Below are 21,519 nucleotides of genomic sequence, written 5' to 3'. Positions count from 1 at the left end.
TTTGATGTATATATATTTTTTTTCTCCCCGCAATACTATACATTTGACTAAATCATAAATGAATATATGCATATTGTCCATTATATTATGCTACAGTACAGGCATTGGTGTGATAAATGTTAATTTTGCTTTCTTTCCCCACACAATATTCTATGCAGTATGTAAAATAGCAGGCATGTCAGTGAAGGATCAGTGACCTGTCAGAAGAAATACAGATGAATATGTAAGCCAAGCTCCACATAAAGACCCACTCACAGGCCTGCCCTGGGAGCAGAAGAATCTCATTAACTGAAAACTACAAATAAAGATTAAACAACGACCACAAGAAGGATTTCATCAACAAAAGTATCATTGTAATCAGTATAATGGCGCCGATCTGACACTGTCTGTAGGTTACTGGGCACAATCCTGCTGACAGGTTCCCTTTATAGAGTTTGTCAGCACAAATAACTAAACCAAGCACAGATGCTCAGTGCACCCATCACATGGCGGAACAATTCAATGCTACTTCCCACCTACTTGTTTTCTGTCCTCCTCTTATTTGATTGACAGTTCTAGCTTTACAGTAGTGAGAAGAGGGTGGAAATAGATGACAAACAAGTGGGTGATGAAGTCCAGCTGCACCCATGGTGCAGAAGCACCAAACACTTGTCTGATGCCCAGCGGCTTGTCCTCACTTGATCCCCTTGGGTGAAGGGTCTTCCCCTGCATGCATGTATAAGGAATATTCTATAAGTCACTGGCAGCAGTTGGGGAGTATTCACCAGGGACTGGCCATTTTGACTAGTCACCTGTTTGGTCCTCGGTCAGCTTATAAACTAAGTTTTTCTACGAAACGGCATAGCATTTCAGAGTCAAATATATAAGGCTGGAATCAGGGCTGTGGAGCCAGAGTCATGGAGTCGGAGACCATTTTGGTGGAGTCGGAGGTTTGGTTTACCGACTCCACAACCCTGGCAGGGCTGTGGAGTCAGAGTCATAGCCCATTTTGATGGAGTCGGTGTCATGGAATTGAGGAGTCGAAGTCAGAGGTTTGGTTTACTGACTCCACAGCCCTGGCTGAAATCATACAAGTGTCTGGGCAGCATGTAAGCTGCAGATATTGGGTCAATATGCTGGTAAATATTATTAAAATGCTGTCCGGCCACCTTTTTAAAAGCAAAATTACTATGAGAAAATTAGTTTATATCCTCCTAGGAGCCGCCCGCTTTCAATCACAGGGGTGTGTATGGAGTGGTTACTCACTATACTGCGAGTGGCGAATGTAATCACACAACGCCACTTTGAATCAAACCTCACTCTGCAGCGAGTATCTGCAGAGCGAGCAGTGAATCAAAGTGTCGGGGGTGATTACAGGTTAAATTCAGTCAAAGAATTTTGCACAAAGTTGTGGGCTGAAGGCCTTTGTCCGTACCAGGATAATAATAATAATCATCTTTATATAGCGCCAACATATTCCGCAGCGCTTTACAGTTTAACAGTTTCAAACACAACAGTCATAAGTAACAACATTAACAATACAATAATTAAAGCGAAATAAGATGACCCTGCTCATGAGAGCTTACAATCTACAATGAGGTGGGGGAGATACAAAGTACAGGTGTGTATTTACAATGATGTATTTACAATGATGGTCCAGCCATCTTCAGGGGGTGGGGAGTAGATGGAGATAGTGAATGGGCTGCACACACACACACAAACATAAAATGACTTTGATTAGTGAACGTGATAGGCCGCTCTGAACAAATGTGGGAGCGCCTAAAACTATGCAAATTGTGGATGGTCCTAATATCTTGGGGTAGAGCATTCCAGAGGATTGGGGCAGTGCGGGAGAAGTCTTGGGGTTGGGAGTAGGAGGTACGGATTAGTGCAGAGGTTAGTTGAAAGACCGAAATGAGGGAGGAAATGTATGGGAGTGCCACACTGTGGAGAGCTTTGTGGGTGAGAACAAGTACTTTGAATTGTATCCTGTAATGAATGGGCAGCCAGTGTAATGACTGGCGAAGAGCGAAGAGGCGAGGAGGATTAGTCCAAAGCAACTTTTTAATTGGTTATGTAAAGCTGAAAGCCTCGACCATGTAGGGCCAAGGTTATCTGTGCTTGACATTTACCGTATACTGTGTTACCGGAAAAACTTCAATCGGTCTCCAAACCATATGCACTTACAATGATAGGCAGTAATTCCAGAATTCAATACCTCACAGCTTCTAAGTCTATGTGATCACTGTGATATACAGGGGCTTCTCACAAAATTAAAGTATCATCAAAAAGTTAATTTATTTCAGTTCTTCAATACAAAAAGTGAAACTCATATAGAGTCATTACAAACAGAGTGATCTATTTCAAGTGTTTATTTCTGTTAATGTTGATGATTATGGCTTACAGCCAATGAAAACCCAAAAGTCATTATCTGAGTAAATTAGAATACTTTATAACACCAGCTTGAAAAAAATGATTTTAACATCCAAAATATTGGCCTACTGAAATGTATGTTCAGTAAATGCACTCAGTACTTGGTCGTGGCTTCTTTGCATCAATTACTGCATCAATGCGGCGTTGCATGGAGGTGATCAGCCTGTGGCCCTGCTGAGGTGTTATGGAAGCCCAGGTTGCTTTGATAGCAGCCTTCAGCTCATCTGCATTGTTGGGTCTGGTGTCTCTCATCTTCCTCTTGACAATATCCCACAGATTCTCTATGGGGTTAAGGTCAGGCGAGTTTGCTGGCCAATCAAGCACAGTGATACTGTTGATTTTAAACCAGGTATATAAAACACATAAACAAATCAATAATAAAAGGTAAATAGCTGTATCTTTTGGAATTATTTTTTTATTAACAATGCTTCAATCAGAATGTGCAGAGAGCAGCCCCTCACACATCCACTATCCCCCATCTTGGAACTGGTACCTTTTGTGAGGTCAGTTGTATGTCCTGATATTATCTGTGTTTGTGCCCACCACACCTTCTGAGGTCGACGAAGTAGACGCAATGACACCACTATATCACCCCAGGGGCAAACAGCACGGAATAGTCAGCACCTATAGTGGAAGGAGGGGGTCCGCACTGTGTGGTGGGGGGTGCTCTGTGGGGGACAACATACTGTGTGAGGGCAATATGTGTCCTGTGTTTGATAGTTCAGAGGAAATGTGAAAAAAAAAGATGTTACAGATATTAGAATACAGCAACAAAAATACATCTAAACACCTTCAGCACTGAGGGGGTTACTGTCCCCAGCGTCCAGTAATGGGGAATCTCCAGCACCTACCTCCACCTGCAGAGCCGCACACCACATATATGGCTGTTCTGTGCGCACAGGACCTGTGATGAGGTCACAGGAGGGGAGGAGTCAGGGGTCACATGATCAGGGGCCTCAGTGTATGCAGGACTCTGCTGTGCTGGTTGTCATGGTGCTGGATGAGGGGAAGTTTATGTGTGGGGTCAGGAGGGGGTTACAGGGTGGATGAAGCAGAGCCGTGTGTATGAAGTGGAGTTGTGTGTGTGCAAGGTGTACGGAGCGGAGCCGTGTGTTTACACGGTGTACGGAGCGGAGCTGTGTGTGTGTTCACGGTGTACAGAGCAAAGCCGTGTGTTTACGAGGTGTATGGGGCAGAGCCGCGTGTGTACGACGTGTACGGAGAGGAGCCGAGTGTGTACAACGTGTATGGAGCAGAGCTGTGTGTTTACAATGTGTATGGAGCAGAGCTGTGTGTGTATGAAGCAGAGCCATGTGTGTACGACGTGTATGCAGTGGAGCACAGCTGTGTTTACAACAGGTGTGGAGTCGTGTGCGTACGATGTGTATGTAGCAGAGCAGTGTGCAAAGGACATGTATGTAGCAGAGCTGAGTGTGCGTACGTGTACAGAGCAGAATCGTGTGTGTAAAATTTGTACAGAGTGGAGCAGTGTGTTTACAATCTGTATTAAGCCGTGTGTGGGTGGTGGTCGGGTTCTTGTATTTTCCCCTGACGACATCATTCACATTATTATTGAAACAGGGTGCATCGTCTCAACGACTGGGACTGATATAGGCAAGGACTCAGAGTACCAGGGTCATAGCAACACACCAGGACACGTATGACCCTACTCCTGGGAAAATGCATGCAGCTCCAACTTCTCCACATGCCTCTGTGGTACCTGTTGCCTGGGCACGTTTACAAGTGTCATATTCAGAAGGATGCAAGTTCCTCACATGAACAGAGCGGTTGAAAGAATGCCCACGGTCCAAAAGAGTGAGCACTCGAATACAGATGGCGACCAGAAGCATGGACTCCAAGATGGCGATGGCAGCGGTTAAGAGAAGGACCGCCTATCATGGGCGTGGATGGTACCCAAGAGTGCAAAAATTTGTCCAGCCCCCAAAGGTGCCAGCCAAAAGAAGTATGTGCACTGCAGCCAGGATCCAGCCCAGAGTGGGAGGTGCGTACCTGAAGAGGACATGGCGCAATGTGACGTGCAGCCCATCGAGTGGAAGACTCAAAAGGCAGGAGGCGTGGCCTAATGTGAAGTCGCCAGGAGTGAAGCGTGACATGGTGGTTGTGTCAGAAGTCCAGCCCAGGAGTAGGCGAAGTCAAGCCTACAGGAAGCACGAAGTAAGTCAGCTTCAGGTGCCATTTTCTTGGAAGTGTATTTGGAGTGATGAGCTAAAGAAAAGGGTTTGTGTGAATATGGCCCATAGTGACCAAGATGTCAAGCAGTGGGAGAAAGAAAGGGCTCGGGAGAAGGCCAGAGTACAGGCCCAAAAGAAGTGAACTGAGCAAGCCCCAAAGGGATTTATCCAGATCCCCATGGTCGGTGAACCTCACTAGGAAGGAGAAAGACAGACCTGGGAGGAGACTCCGCTGAAGAAGACTGAAGATACGGTGCTGTAACCCCTGGGGGGCGGTAGAGTTCCTGAATGGACCATCCAGGCAGCTCCATAACCACTGTCCCACCCAAGGGAAGAAAGACCGAGACGTTCAGAGACTGTGATGGAGCAGGAGGCAGCTGAGGCTTCCGGGGCAGGTAGTACATTTCCATATTACCCGCTATGAGGCGACCCAAGTAGGCTATGGTAGTTTGGTGTCCGGGATGAGCCAGGAGTGGCTAAATATTCTGACCAGCCCTGGAATTGGAAAATACCACCTTCCTCCACTAAAAACCAAAAGAGAAAAAAGCACCAAAAGAACCAATGACTAAAAAGAAGTAATACATTTTATTGAGTCAAGAAAAATTGTAATAAAACATAACAAAACAGAGAATCACAGGAAAACTGACAGGGAACACACCATAAAAGGTGGCAACGTGGTATCCACCAGGCAAACCGTAATACATAAGTAAATAAGCGTCACAGAAACCTTGCTTATCTGTGCCCAAGTAAAGCAAACATGCAAGTATGTAAGTGTGCTTAAATAAATACAAAGTGTATACGACACCAACAAGGAGTAGCTATGTCCATAAAGGACGTGCAAAGACGCTAATAAATCAAAGTAGAAAAAGGGGGTTTACCTGCGGGACCACGATGCCACCCACCCCAACGCCGCGTTTCGGCTACGTGCCTTCTTCCGTGGGTATCAATGGTTTTTTGGGTGCTTTTTTCTCTTTTGGTTTTTTGTATTTATATGCACTGGACCTTATTATTTATATCCTGGCACTCCTTCTATTTTAGTGTGGGTGTTGTTTGGTTTGGGTTTTATGAATACACCTTCCTCCACTGCCTGGGCTTCATTTCTGGAGGAGAAGAGGAAGTCTTTAGGAAAACCATGAGAAGGGAGGCAGAAGTGCCTCTTCAGTTTCTGTTACACAAGTTGGCTGAATAGCAAGGGAAATTTCTCCAGTTAAGAGACCAGTCAGGTCTTAAGGACTCAAGTTTGAGGTGCCCCGCCTCTGTTTGTTTGCAAAAAGGAAAAAAATGACTAATGGAACCTTTTTTAGGCAGTAAGGTCTGTGTTTTCTCTCCCTTAACAGGAAGGAGGGAATGTTTTAGGACGCCCTCATGGCTGGAAGAGGCCTGCTTGTAGAAATTGTGTTATGGTGAAGACTTTGCTCTCATATAAGGACTGTATCCCCATCCTATGGACTATGGACTGATGGGGGACAAGGGACTGTACCCCAAAATGACTGTATCCTGGTCGTGAGGACCAATGTTTGGGGAAGGGGATTGGATGATCAGATGTTCCGGCCAGGTCAGGAACCTTGAGGACTGTGGCCTTGGACAGAAAGGGCTGCTGCTGTGTGGGCCTGTGATTCTCTGTTAAATATGGACATAGACACTTTGGTCCGGGGTCCCAACCTAGTGGGGCCAAAGTCATGCAAACCCTAAAGAAAAGTATATACACAGAAATTAACCTACAACAAAAAACCACAAGTGGTGCACACCCCTGGACTGAACTACATGACCAAAACAAATTTTATCTCACTCTATGTTCAACCTGGCTTAGACAAATAGTGAGACTACGACATATTAATTATATGGCCCTTCAGGAATGATAGACACCAAAGACAAAAAGGGGTAAATTTAACAAGAAATCATAAATATGATATATAAAATACTGATATTAACATGCCTAAATAGATAGAATATATGGGATAAGGAGACAACGACAACTAAAAACAGATATGGGAAAAGATGGTGCCTCCATCATGATGGTGAAAGTGACACAGTGGCCAAGTACCTGCTGATCTTAACCCAACTGAACAGCTATAAGGAATTCTGAAGAGGCAAATTGTTATTACTCTCCATCCAGCATCAAGGCTCTAGAAGAGGTCATTCTTGAAGAATGGAAAAAGACAGATGTTGCAATATGTCCCCAACTTGTTTATTCCATGCCTAAGACTTGGTGTTGTCCTTAAATATTATGGAAGTCATACAAAATACTAGCTGTATTAGTTTTTAATGTGGGGTGTACTCATTTTTTGGTCAACTAATTTAAATAGACCTGAAGATTTTGTAGTGAAAGTTATCTCATTAACTCTCCTTTCATGTTAGGAGTTAAGAAAAAATATTTAGTCTTGTTAACATTTTTGAAATTGTTCTTGCATTCAGTGAGATAATGTTTAAAATCTTACTTTTCAAAAGGAGTGTACTCCTTTATGCTGATATGCTGAGCACTGTGCACGTATAGCATATTTAAATATATATATACACAGTACTGACCAAAAGTTTGGACACACCTTCTCATTTAAAGATTTTTCTGTATTTTCATGACTGTGAAAATCGTACATTCACACTGAAGGTATCAAAACTATGAATTAACACATGTGGAATTATATACTTAACAAAAAAGTGTGAAACAACTGAAATTATGTCTTATATTCTAGGTTCTTCAAAGTAGCCACCTTTTGCTTTGATGACTGCTTTTCACACTCTTGGCATTCTCTTGATGAGCTTCAAGAGGTAGTCACTGGGAATGGTTTTCACTTCACAGGTGTGTCCTGTCAGGTTTAATAAGTGGAATTTCTTGCCTTATAAATGGGGTTGGGACCATCAGTTGTGTTGTGCAGAAGTCTGGTGGATACACAGCTGATAGTCCTACTGAATAGACTGTTAGAATTTGTGTTATGGCAAGAAAAAAGCTGCTAAGTAAAGAAAAACGAGTGGCCATCATTACTTTAAGAAATGAAGGTCAGTCAGTCTGAAAAATTGGGCAAACTTTGAAAGTGTCCCCAAGTGCAGTGGCAAAAACCATCAAGCGCTACAAAGAATCTGGCTCACATGAGGACCGCCCCAGGAAAGGAATACCAAGAGTCACCTCTGCTTCTGAGGATAAGTTTATCCGAGTCACCAGCCTCAGAAATCGTAGGTTAACAGCAGCTCAGATTAGAGACCAGGTCAATGCCCACAGAGTTCTAGCAGCAGACACATCTCTACAACAACTGTTAAGAGGAGACTTTGTGCAGCAGGCCTTCATGGTAAAATAGCTGCAAGGAAACCACTGCTAAGGACAGGCAACAAGCAGAAGAGAATTGTTTGGGCTAAAGAATACAATGAATGGACATTAGACCAGTGGAAATCTGTGCTTTGGTCTGATGAGTTCAAATTTGAGATCTTTGGTTCCAACCACCGTGTCGTTGTGCGACACAGAAAAGGTGAACGGATGGACTCTACATGCCTGGTTCCCACCGTGAAGCATGGAGGAGGTGTGATGGTGTGGGGGTGCTTTTCTGGTGACACTGTTGGGGATTTATTCAAAATTGAAGGCATACTGAACCAACATGGCTACCACAGCATCTTGCAGCGGCAGGCTATTCCATCCGGTTTGCATTCAGTTTGACCATCATTTATTTTTCAACAGGACAATGACCCCAAACACACCTCCAGGCTGTGTAAGGGCTATTTGACCAAGAAGGAGAGTTATGGGGAGCTACGCCAGATGACCTGGCCTCCAGAGTCACCAGACCTGAACCCAATCGAGATGGTTTGGGGTGAGCTGGACCGCAGAGTGAAGGCAAAAGGGCCAACAAGTGCTAAGCATCTCTGGGAACTTTTTCAAAGATTGTTGGAAGACCATTCCCGGTGACTACCTCTTGAAGCTCATCAAGAGAATGCCAAGAGTGTGCAAAGCAGTCATCAAAGCAAAAGGTGGCTACTTTGAAGAACCTAGAATATAAGACATCATTTTAGTTGTTTCACACTTTTTTGTTCAGTATATAATTCCACATGTGTTAATTCATAGTTTTGATGCCTTCAGTATGAATGAACAATTTTCATAGTCATGAAAATACAGAAAAATCTTTAAATGAGGTGTGTCCAAACTTTTGGTCTGTACTGTATACACACACACACTGTCGCCCTGATCCACTTCCGCCTGGACTACTGTTACGTTCTATTAATTGGCCTCCCTCTTACTCGACTTTCATCTCTCCAGTCCATCCTTAACCCCTTCACCCCCGGAGCTTTTTCCGTTTTTTCGATTTCGTTTTTCGCTCCCCTCCTTCCCAGAGCCATACGTTTTTTATTTTTCCATCCATATGGCCATGTGAGGGCTTATTTTTTGCGGGACGAGATGTACTTTTGAACAATACCATTGGTTTTACCATGCCGTGTAACAGAAAACGGGAAAAAAATTCCAAGTGTGATGAAATTGCAAAAAAAGTGCAATCTCACACTTGTTTTTTGTTTGGCTTTTTTGCTAGGTTCACCAAATGCTAAAACTGACCTGCCATTATGATTCTCCAGGTCATTACGAGTTCTTAGACACCTAACATGTCTAGGTTATTTTTTATCTAAGTGGTGAAAAAAAATTCCGAAGTTTGCTAAAAAAAAAAAAAAATTACGAGATTTTCCGATACCCGTAGCGTCTCCAATTTTCGTGATCTGGGGTCGGGTGAGGGCTTATTTTTTGCATGCCAAGCTGTCGTTTTTAATGATACCATTTTGGTGTAGATACATTCTTTTGATCGCCCGTTATTGCATTTTAATGCAATGTCGGTGCGACCAAAAAAACGTAATTTTGGCGTTTTGATTTTTTCTCGCTACGCCATTTAGCGGTCAGGTTAATCCTTTGTTTTTATTGATAGATCGGGCGATTCTGAACGCAGCAATACCAAATATGTGTAGGTTTGATTTTTTTTTAATAGTTTTATTTTGATTGGGGCGAAAGGGGGGTGATTTGAACTTTTATACATTTTTTATTTTTTTTATATTTTTAACCACTTTTTATTTTTTTATTTTGGCATGCTTCAATAGCCTCTATAGGAGGCTAGAAGCATGCACAACTCGATCGGCTCTGCTACATAGAGGTGACATACAGATCACCTCTATGTAGCAGAAAGGCAGGTGTACTTTGAGCGCCGACCACTGGGTGGCGCTCAAAGCAATCGGCCATCAACAACCATCGAGTTCTCAAGGAGACCTCTGGTTGTTATGGCAATGCACCGCTGACCCCCGATCATGTGACGGGGGTCAGCGGTGCGAGCACTTCCGGCCGCGCGGCTGAGAGCGCTAGTTAAATGCCGCTGTCAGCACTTGACAGTGGCATTTAACTAGTTAATGGGCGAGGGCGGATCGCGATTCCGCTCGCGCTCATTGCGCGCACATGTCAGAGCCTCCGCCGGAGCCCACCTTAAAGCAGGGGATCTGCCAGCTGACGTACTATTCCATCAGCTGGCAGAAAGGGGTTAATGCAGCAGCCAGGGTCATTCACCTGGCTAATCGTTACTCGGACGCATCCGCTCTTCAGCAGTCGTTATACTTTCTGCCCATTCATTATAGGATCCAATACAAAGTACTTGTTCTCACCCACTTAGCGCTCCACAGTGCGGCACCCCCTTACATCTCCCTCATTTCTATCAGCCTAGTCGATCGCTGCGGTCTGTAAACGACTTTCGACTAACCTCTGCACTAATCCGTACCTCCCACTCATGACTCCAAGACTTTTCCGGCGTTGCATCAATCCTCTGGAATGCTCTACCCCAAGAAATTAGGACCAGCCACCACTTGCTCAGTTTTAGGCACTCCCTCAAAACACATTTGTTCAGAGCGGCCTATCACGTTCCCTAATCAAAGTAATTTTATGTGTAAGTGTGCGTGTGTAGCCCATTCACTATCTCCACCTATCCCCACCCCTGAAGATGGCTGGACCATCACTGTAAATATATAATTCTAAATAGCATATATGAAGAAAAAAGGAAAGATGTGGCACTCACCGAGTCGTGTTGTAATAAAAGTCCTTTATTACTCCGTCACAAGGATTAAGGATTAAGTGCCGACTGCGCTTCAACGGGTCCAGGTATGTGATCGAAGATGATGTCATTTCCTTTATAGAGCATCTCAATCATCTCCAGTGCAAAAAGAACTTTCCATATTACATTAAAATTATAAACAATTAACAACATATGATCACATTATAGGTGCAGAGCAATTTTTTCACAATTATTTTACAGGAAGACCGACATATCTAATTTATCGTTCAAACCTATTGGACCTTGAGCGTTCATTCGCATAATCCATTTGGCTTCATGCTGCAAAATAATTTTATTGTGGTTTCCCTCTTGAGGCGGGTATTTTACTATTTCTAGTCCTGCAAATCTGAACAGTCTAGGATTCGCATTGTGCACCTCCTGCATGTGCTTAATAAGGCTTCATGTTAGGTCAGTCTTCTGATAGTAAGCCCTCCAAGGAAGCCCACGCGAAAGGCACGTTGGGGCTGCCGCATATGATCCCTAGGTGGCAAGAAACAGCCAAAAAGTATGAACATAGAAATGGTCTGTAGTCACCCCCTGTAGATCCACTCCTTTTATATGGGTTGTCTTGCTAATTGCCCATGATTTCTATCTGTTGTCTGTTCTGTTTGGGCAATAGCAGGAGAAATTGATTCACATTCAGTGTTGCTTCATAACAGAACAGGTTGATTTCACAGAAGTGTGATTGACTTGGAATTACATTGTGTTCTTTAAGTGTTACCTTTATTCTTGTGAGCAGTGTATATATAATAATAATAATTTTTATTTATATAGCGCCAACATATTCCGCAGCACTTTACAATTAAGCGGGGACATGTACAGACAAATTCAATACAAGTTAAGACAATTTAAACAGTGACATTAAGAGTGAGGTCCCTGCTCGCAAGCTTACAATCTACAAGGAAATGGGGGGGACACAATAGGTGAAAAGTGCTTGTTATTTCAGGTCTGGCAATTATAATAAATAGGGATTTTCATATGAAGCTGCATGATCCGGTCATCAGCCCGTGTGTTTAAGTGTATATATTTTGATACAATGTAAAGTAGTCAGTGTATGGCTTGTATACGAGTGTAAATTTTGGTGTGCCTTCCAAATATCTCAACACAAAGCCATTCATGTCTAAACCACTGGCAACAAAAGTGAGTACACTCCTAAATTAACCATTTTCCCTCCCTGGTGTCACGCTACTCATTAGTGTTACAAAGTCTCAGGTGTGAATAGGGAGCAGGTGTGTAAAATTTGGTGCTATCGCTATCACATTCTCTCATACTGTTTATGGAAGTTTAAGATGGCACGTCATGTCAAGAACTCTCTCAACTCCAATGAACCATGTCATGTGGTCTGATGAGACCAAGATAAACTTATTTGGTTTCGATGCTGATAAGCATGTGTGGCGGCAACCAGGTGAGGAGTACAAAGCAAAATGTGTCTTGCCTCAGTCAAGCATGGTGGTGGGATTGTCAAGGTTTGGGGCTGCATGAGTGAGGTTGGCTGTGGGGAGCTACAGTACATTGGGGAAACCATGAATGTCAACACGTACTGTAACATAATGAAGCATAGCAATATCTCTTCCCTTTGGAAACTGGGCCACAGGGCAGTATTCCAACAAAACAACCCTGTTGTGAATTCCGTTCTCGGGCTCCCTCCTGTGGTCGTGAATGGTACTTTGTTGAGTTCTGTTCGTGGGCTCCCTCTGGTGGCTTTGAGTGATACTGCTGGTCTTTAGCTGGGCTCCAGCTGCCTCGTTTTCTGCTGTGCTGCTGCCTATTTAACTCCACCTAGATCTTTACTTGTTGCCAGCTGTCGTTGTATTCAGTATCGGTTCAGATCTCTCTGGGACTTCTCGTGTGACCTGTCTCCTCTTGGAGAAGCTAAGTTCATGCTAGTTCATTTTTGCTCACTGCTTTTGGAAAATGTTTCTCAGTATATGTTAAGTTCAGTCCAGCTTGCTTATATGCTATTTTCTTGCTAGCTGGAAGCTCTGGGGAGCAGAGTTGCTCCCTCACATCGTGAGTCGGTGTGAGGGTCTTTAGTATTCTCTGCGTGGATATTTTTGTAGTATTTTACACTGACCGCACAGTTCCCTTGCTATCTTCTTACTATTTAGTATTAGTGGGCCTCCTGTGCTAAAACCTGTTTTCATTCCTATGTTTGTATTTTCCTCTGAACTCACCGTCATTATTTGTGGGGGCTGACTTTACTTTTGGGGAAATTTCTCTGAGGCAAGTGAGGCTTTTGTTTCTCTCTAGGGGTAGCTCGTTCTCATATATTGAGCGTGGTGTACTTATCCAAAAAATTAAATCTTATTTTTAGCAACTGGATAAAATTTAACCTTTATTAGGTATTCTTTAAAAAGAACCAATCAATGGCCCACTTAAATAGATCCACAAACAAACAAAAATGGATAACCTATAGTGATTTGTGCCCTATTACCAACACAGAAGGGGGAAAAAATGCAACAACAGACAAATACAAATACAAGTAACTAACAGCACTGTCAGTGTTGGGAATCACTCACCAATCCACAATTGTTTGCATAGACACCCAAAAATGGGCCAACCAATATGTAATACAGTGTAAACTGCCGTATGTAGATATAAAATACTCTCCTACCATTCGGTTTTCACTGTAACTGTTTGTACCTCAATAGAAAAAATACAATTTAAGCCTATAATCAGAACTTACGGTGGTTTTTGGACCACCAAAATACGTATGCTGTGTATCTCATAAATTCACCAATACCTTGCATACAAATATTCTGCTTAATTTATACACTTAGATGCTATGTTGGATTGGGATACTTTCAGTGCTGATTAGCAAACCATACCAAATATCTTTCAAGATGCATCACCAATAATATAACCACCCATCCATATATTCATGGGAAACTTCCTAACTCATTTTCAATCATATGAGTGTTCCCTGATGGGTTGAATAGTTGCACCTTCTAAGGTTTAATGATGGTGGGATATCTTTCACTGGAACGCTGTAATGCGTGGGACCAAATAACCATAAGGGCCCATATGCTTGGGTGGATCTCACCGTGTATTCAGCTCAGTCATTTCCCAGCTGTTCCTCTCATCTCCGTCCACCTCATGTCCATCCTTAGTGTACAGGTATGCTGCTAAAAGGAGCGTCTCCCGACGCGTTTCTTCCTTATGGAGTCATCAGGGGAGAATACTGCTGCCATTACGGGTCTCCCCCTTGTTCTCTGTGTTATTTATCAAGTCAGCTCCGTGCCGCGCTAATCTAAGCTCCGCCCTCTGGCGTGTGACGCGCACTCCGGGCTTACCCTTGTATTTCTGGATAGTTTTAGATGCTCTCCTGCTTCATTGAGCGCTGGGATTCCCCGCTCAGTGGCGCATGCGCACCGCCATAGCTGGGATATACATGTCCCTAGATATAAGAGCACACTATTGCCGGACATATATAAAGAAAAGGGTTATAACTTAAATGCATATGTTAATGCTATTTAGTCCCCTAAGGTGCCTCTTCATACTGCAGCACTAATTCCATTCTCAATTCATTATGCCGTGTATCACATTGACACCTTGATAACAGGAAAGTTCATATACTAACTAATCCTGTTCACCTATTGGCATGATTCATGATTTTCTCAGTTTTTTCTATGACTACACAATGATATGAGACCCAAATTGTGTTATTAAAAATCCCTTTCAATAATGTGACCTGAAGAGCAAGCAAGGATAAGAGGAAGAATAACAATAGTAAATCGGAAAATTACTATATGAAAATTGATAACTTATATTAAAAATGTCAAACTTATTGATAAAAATTAGTTGACCAAAAGAAAACAAAATATAGGGTACGAATTACCCTATGCGGGACAGCACCCTCCATCACCTCCAACAAACGTGGGAAAAGGTGACCCTATGGATGCCCTTCTTCATTATATCTACACTCCTTTCCCTACCTATCGTGGAGGTTGGCACCCTAGGAGAAACCTGCGCATATGGCACCCCCACTCAACGTAGACTATCCCAAATTAACTCTCCCTATAAATCCCTCTCATATACAGAGGATAGCTGGAAAGAAGAGAAAAATGTGTCCAAGAAATCGTTTTTCCGAATGTCTTATTAGGTCTAGGGTGTTGTAGGGGGTCTCAATATCTCTGACCCTACCTGTCGCGGGGGTTGGCACCCTGATAACCTTCGCTTGTGGCGCCCCCACTCCACGATGGCTAGCCCTCATCAAAAACCTATTATTCTTCATGTCAAAGATGTATTAAATGGTTATTACGGGGACAGACATCTAATTTCACTAAAGGCTATTGTATAGTTGTATTTCATTCAAAGAGATACTCTGATAGTTGTTACCGAGATAGTCTTATCAGATTTCACAAGAAGCAACTATATGATTGTGTTTCATTCAACCCTGATGGGTATACTGTTCTCAACATCAATATCCATCTGGTCTCCTTTTGGAGTATGTGTTTGTCCCAGTCCCCCCCTCTTTGTGGAGGCACTATCCTGTCGATCCCCATGAAGCAAATTTAACTAGGGTTACCCTGATGAAAACGATTCATGTGGGATGCCACCGGTGTCTCTCTCTTGTTTGCAATGTCACAAAGATGTTCGCCAACCCTTCTGCGAAACTCCCTTTTTGTCTTGCCAACGTACTCAAGGCCACATTCACACGTGGCTTTATATATAACACCTTTCGTGCGGCAATTGATGAAATGCCGAATCGTGTACGTGGTACCCGTGACATTGCTTACAAAGCTTTTTGAAGGTCTAATGGAGGCACAACTTTTGCAGTTTCCACACCTGTAACAGCCTTTCACTTGGTTTGTTATTATGCCGGATCTGTTTCCAGTGTCAAAATGGCTGTGGACCAGTCTGTCACGGAGAGATCTACCCTTTTTGTAGGTGATTTGAGGTACCGGTGAAACATATTTATTTATGTCTCTATCGATTTGTAAAATCGACCAATGTTTTTGGACAATTTCCCTAATCTGATTTGCACCGTTAGAATACCTGGTGATGAGACGTATCGTGTTTTCTTCATCCGATTTAGGCCTTGGTGTCAATAAATCTTTCCTTTCTTTTCTCAAGGATTCCTTATAGGTCCTTAGCTTGTTCTTGGAACATGTCAGTATTTGAACAGTTTCGACGTATTCTAAAGTATTGTCCCTTAGGGATACCTCTTTTTAATGGAACAGGGTGACTGCTCTCCCACCTGAGGAGAGAGTTTGTGGCTGTGTCTTTTCTGTGTGTCCTTGTGATCAATTCACCATTGGGACGCTTTTCAATGTGTATGTCCAAAAATGCCAAGCTGGTGGTGCTGGCCTCATGGGTGAAGCGAAGGCCCAAGTCATTAATGTTTAGCCCTTCAACAAAATTCTCAAACTCATTGACTTCCCCTTTCCAAATCACAAGGACATCATCTATATACCTCAGCCACAAAATTATCCTCTCCTCAGGATGGGTATATGTATCCCCGAAAACGACTATTTCCTCCCACCAGCCCAGGAGCAAATTTGCATACGAGGGCGCGCAAGGGCTGCCCATTGCAGTGCCCCTGAGCTGGTGGAAGTACTTGCGGTCAAACAGAAAAATATTTCGGGTCAAACAAAATTCCAAGGCCCTTAAGACAAAGTTGTTGTGTCTCTCATATTGTAAACCTCTCGTGCCCAGATAATGGCTCACAGCCATAAGGCCCTTATCATGTGGGATCGACGAGTATAGTGCCTCCACGTCAATGCTGCCCAAGATCATGTCAGGGTCAAGACAAACATCCTCCAACTTAAGCAAGAGGTCGGTGGTGTCCCGCAAATGGGAATTCAAGGCTCCCACAAATGGTTTTAGAATCCTATCTATGTAAATGCCAAGTTTTTCAGTCAAACTGTTGTTACCTGAGACAATTGGACGTCCCTTCAACGGATTGGTGCCTTTGTGAACTTTTGGGAGGCAGTAAAAAGTTGGAATTACTGGATGTCTTGGCAGCAGATACTCCCTCTCATCCTTGCTTACTACTCCATCCCTAAAGCCTTCCTCAATGATGGATTTCAATTCACCTTCAAATTGTTTAAGGGGGCTATGTGGTAGTATTCTGTATTCATCTTCTCTCTCCAATAATGAGAGACACAGAGTATGATATTTTTTCGTGTCCATTACCACCACATTGCCCCCCTTGTCTGAAGGCTTTATTGTGATATCCTTATCTTTTTCCAAATTGCACAGACAGTTCATTTCACTCTTTGACAGATTATGAGGGTTCTCAATCCTAGTATCTGATAATCTTAAAAGATCCTCTGTGACCAGGTTCAGAAAAATATCAATGGAGCTCAAATCTCCCATAGTCGGGGGCATCTTAGAGCTCTTGTTCTTCAATTCCGTGAAAGGACCTAGGCCTTCCATATTTGGGTCTATGTCTCCTAAATGAAACAACATACGAACATCCTGCAATAGATCATCTGCAATTCCTAAATCTGTACATTGTTTTTTTCTCTTCCCTTATAAAAAAATTTTTCCACTTAAGGCGTCTTACAAATAAGTTTATAAAAAAATTTTATAAGGGAAGAGAAAAAACAATGTACAGATTTAGGAATTGCAGATGATCTATTGCAGGATGTTCGTATGTTGTTTCATTTAGGAGACATAGACCCAAATATGGAAGGCCTAGGTCCTTTCACGGAATTGAAGAACAAGAGCTCTAAGATGCCCCCGACTATGGGAGATTTGAGCTCCATTGATATTTTTCTGAACCTGGTCACAGAGGATCTTTTAAGATTATCAGATACTAGGATTGAGAACCCTCATAATCTGTCAAAGAGTGAAATGAACTGTCTGTGCAATTTGGAAAAAGATAAGGATATCACAATAAAGCCTTCAGACAAGGGGGGCAATGTGGTGGTAATGGACACGAAAAAATATCATACTCTGTGTCTCTCATTATTGGAGAGAGAAGATGAATACAGAATACTACCACATAGCCCCCTTAAACAATTTGAAGGTGAATTGAAATCCATCATTGAGGAAGGCTTTAGGGATGGAGTAGTAAGCAAGGATGAGAGGGAGTATCTGCTGCCAAGACATCCAGTAATTCCAACTTTTTACTGCCTCCCAAAAGTTCACAAAGGCACCAATCCGTTGAAGGGACGTCCAATTGTCTCAGGTAACAACAGTTTGACTGAAAAACTTGGCATTTACATAGATAGGATTCTAAAACCATTTGTGGGAGCCTTGAATTCCCATGTGCGGGACACCACCGACCTCTTGCTTAAGTTGGAGGATGTTTGTCTTGACCCTGACATGATCTTGGGCAGCATTGACGTGGAGGCACTATACTCGTCGATCCCACATGATAAGGGCCTTATGGCTGTGGGCCATTATCTGGGCACGAGAGGTTTACAATATGAGAGAAACAACAACTTTGTCTTAAGGGCCTTGGAATTTTGTTTGACCCGAAATATTTTTCTGTTTGACCGCAAGTACTTCCACCAGCTCAGGGGCACTGCAATGGGCAGCCCTTGCGCGCCCTCGTATGCAAATTTGCTCCTGGGCTGGTGGGAGGAAACAGTCGTTTTCGGGGATACATATACCCATCCTGAGGAGAGGATAATTTTGTGGCTGAGGTATATAGATGATGTCCTTGTGATTTGGAAAGGGGAAGTCAATAAGTTTGAGAATTTTGTTGAAGGGCTAAACATTAATGACTTGAGCCTTCGCTTCACCCATGAGGCCAGCACCACCAGCTTGGCATTTTTGGACATACACATTGAAAAGCATTCCAATGGTGAATTGATCACAAGGACACACAGAAAAGACACAGCCACAAACTCTCTCCTCAGGTGGGAGAGCAGTCACCCTGTTCCATTAAAAAGAGGTATCCCTAAGGGACAATACTTTAGAATACGTCGAAACTGTTCAAATAATGACATGTTCCAAGAACAAGCTAAGGACCTAAAAAATTGGTTCCTGGAAAGGGGTTATCCCGAGGGTGTACTGAATAGAGCCTATAAGGAATCCTTGAGAAAAGAAAGGAAAGATTTATTGACACCAAGGCCTAAATCGGATGAAGAAAACACGATACGTCTCATCACCAGGTATTCTAACGGTGCAAATCAGATTAGGGAAATTGTCCAAAAACATTGGTCGATTTTACAAATGGATAGAGACATAAATAAATATGTTTCACCGGTACCTCAAATCACCTACAAAAAGGGTAGATCTCTCCGTGACAGACTGGTCCACAGCCATTTTGACACTGGAAACAGATCCGGCATAATAACAAACCAAGTGAAAGGCTGTTACAGGTGTGGAAATTGCAAAAGTTGTGCCTCCATTAGACCTTCAAAAAGCTTTGTAAGCAATGTCACGGGTACCACGTACACGATTCGGCATTTCATCAATTGCCGCACGAAAGGTGTTATATATAAAGCCACGTGTGAATGTGGCCTTGAGTACGTTGGCAAGACAAAAAGGGAGTTTCGCAGAAGGGTTGGCGAACATCTTTGTGACATTGCAAACAAGAGAGAGACACCGGTGGCATCCCACATGAATCGTTTTCATCAGGGTAACCCTAGTAAAATTTGCTTCATGGGGATCGACAGGATAGTGCCTCCACAAAGAGGGGGGGACTGGGACAAACACATACTCCAAAAGGAGACCAGATGGATATTTATGTTGAGAACAGTATACCCATCAGGGTTGAATGAAACACAATCATATAGTTGCTTCTTGTGAAATCTGATAAGACTATCTCGGTAACAACTATCAGAGTATCTCTTTGAATGAAATACAACTATACAGTAGCCTTTAGTGAAATTAGATAAGTCTGTCCCCGTAATAACCATTTAATACATCTTTGACATGAAGAATAATAGGTTTTTGATGAGGGCTAGCCATCGTGGAGTGGGGGCGCCACAAGCAAAGGTTATCAGGGTGCCAACCCCCGTGACAGGTAGGGTCAGAGATGTTGAGACCCCCTACAACACCCTAGACCTAATAAGACATTCGGAAAAATGATTTCTTGGACACATTTTTCTCTTCTTTCCAGCTATCCTCTGTATATGAGAGGGATTTATAGGGAGAGTTAATTTGGGATAGTCTACGTTGAGTGGGGGCGCCATATGCGCAGGTTTCTCCTAGGGTGCCAACCTCCGCGATAGGTAGGGAAAGGAGTGTAGATATAATGAAGAAGGGCATCCATAGGGTCACCTTTTCCCACGTTTGTTGGAGGTGATGGAGGGTGCTGTCCCGCATAGGGTAATTTGTACCCTATATTTTGTTTTCTTTTGGTCAACTAATTTTTATCAATAAGTTTGACATTTTTAATATAAGTTATCAATTTTCATATAGTAATTTTCCGATTTACTATTGTTATTCTTCCTCTTATCCTGGCTTGCTCTTCAGGTCACATTATTGAAAGGGATTTTTAATAACACAATTTGGGTCTCATATCATTGTGTAGTCATAGAAAAAACTGAGAAAATCATGAATCATGCCAATAGGTGAACAGGATTAGTTAGTATATGAACTTTCCTGTTATCAAGGTGTCAATGTGATACACGGCATAATGAATTGAGAATGGAATTAGTGCTGCAGTATGAAGAGGCACCTTAGGGGACTAAATAGCATTAACATATGCATTTAAGTTATAACCCTTTTCTTTATATATGTCCGGCAATAGTGTGCTCTTATATCTAGGGACATGTATATCCCAGCTATGGCGGTGCGCATGCGCCACTGAGCGGGGAATCCCAGCGCTCAATGAAGCAGGAGAGCATCTAAAACTATCCGGAAATACAAGGGTAAGCCCGGAGTGCGCGTCACATGCTAGAGGGCGGAGCTTAGATTAGCGCGGCACGGAGCTGACTTGATAAATAACACAGAGAACAAGGGGGAGACCCGTAATGGCAGCAGTATTCTCCCCTGATGACTCCATAAGGAAGAAACGCGTCGGGAGACGCTCCTTTTAGCAGCATACCTGTACACTAAGGATGGACATGAGGTGGACGGAGATGAGAGGAACAGCTGGGAAATGACTGAGCTGAATACGCGGTGAGATCCACCCAAGCATATGAGCCCTTATGGTTATTTGGTCCCACGCATTACAGCGTTCCAGTGAAAGATATCCCACCATCATTAAACCTTAGAAGGTGCAACTATTCAACCCATCAGGGAACACTCATATGATTGAAAATGAGTTAGGAAGTTTCCCATGAATATATGGATGGGTGGTTATATTATTGGTGATGCATCTTGAAAGATATTTGGTATGGTTTGCCAATCAGCACTGAAAGTATCCCAATCCAACATAGCATCTAAGTGTATAAATTAAGCAGAATATTTGTATGCAAGGTATTGGTGAAGTTATGAGATACACAGCATACGTATTTTGGTGGTCCAAAAACCACCGTAAGTTCTGATTATAGGCTTAAATTGTATTTTTTCTATTGAGGTACAAACAGTTACAGTGAAAACCGAATGGTAGGAGAGTATTTTATATCTACATACGGCAGTTTACACTGTATTACATATTGGTTGGCCCATTTTTGGGTGTCTATGCAAACAATTGTGGATTGGTGAGTGATTCCCAACACTGACAGTGCTGTTAGTTACTTGTATTTGTATTTGTCTGTTGTTGCATTTTTTCCCCCTTCTGTGTTGGTAATAGGGCACAAATCACTATAGGTTATCCATTTTTGTTTGTTTGTTTGTGGATCTATTTAAGTGGGCCATTGATTGGTTCTTTTTAAAGAATACCTAATAAAGGTTAAATTTTATCCAGTAGCTCGTTCTCAGCCTGTGAAGAGGCGTCTAGGGAGAGTTAGGTACGCTCCACGGCTGCCTATAGTGTGTGTGATAGCATCAGGGTTGCGGTCAGTAAAGTTTCC

The 21,519-nt window shown here is 42.8% G+C and overlaps 1 protein-coding gene across 3 annotated transcripts in view; it reads right to left on the bottom strand.

Annotated features, from left to right (window-relative positions):
* LOC143767341 (uncharacterized) overlaps positions 1 to 21,519 on the bottom strand; it is an 855,449-nt gene that overhangs the window by 156,147 nt on the left and 677,783 nt on the right. Inside the window, exon 1 of one of the 3 annotated variants that reach the window (XM_077255583.1) lies at positions 3,264 to 3,324. The exons of the other annotated variants lie outside the window; for them this stretch is intronic. Coding sequence (XP_077111698.1) covers positions 3,264 to 3,290 — 27 coding nt within the window. The 5' untranslated portion in view covers positions 3,291 to 3,324. Of the gene's footprint in view, positions 1 to 3,263; positions 3,325 to 21,519 lie in introns of those variants that run through there. 3 annotated transcript variants of the gene reach the window in all.

The sequence above is a fragment of the Ranitomeya variabilis genome, chromosome 4 (assembly GCF_051348905.1).
Source record: "Ranitomeya variabilis isolate aRanVar5 chromosome 4, aRanVar5.hap1, whole genome shotgun sequence".
NCBI lineage: Eukaryota > Metazoa > Chordata > Amphibia > Anura > Dendrobatidae > Ranitomeya > Ranitomeya variabilis.
This window is presented reverse-complemented; position numbering and strand designations above follow the sequence as displayed.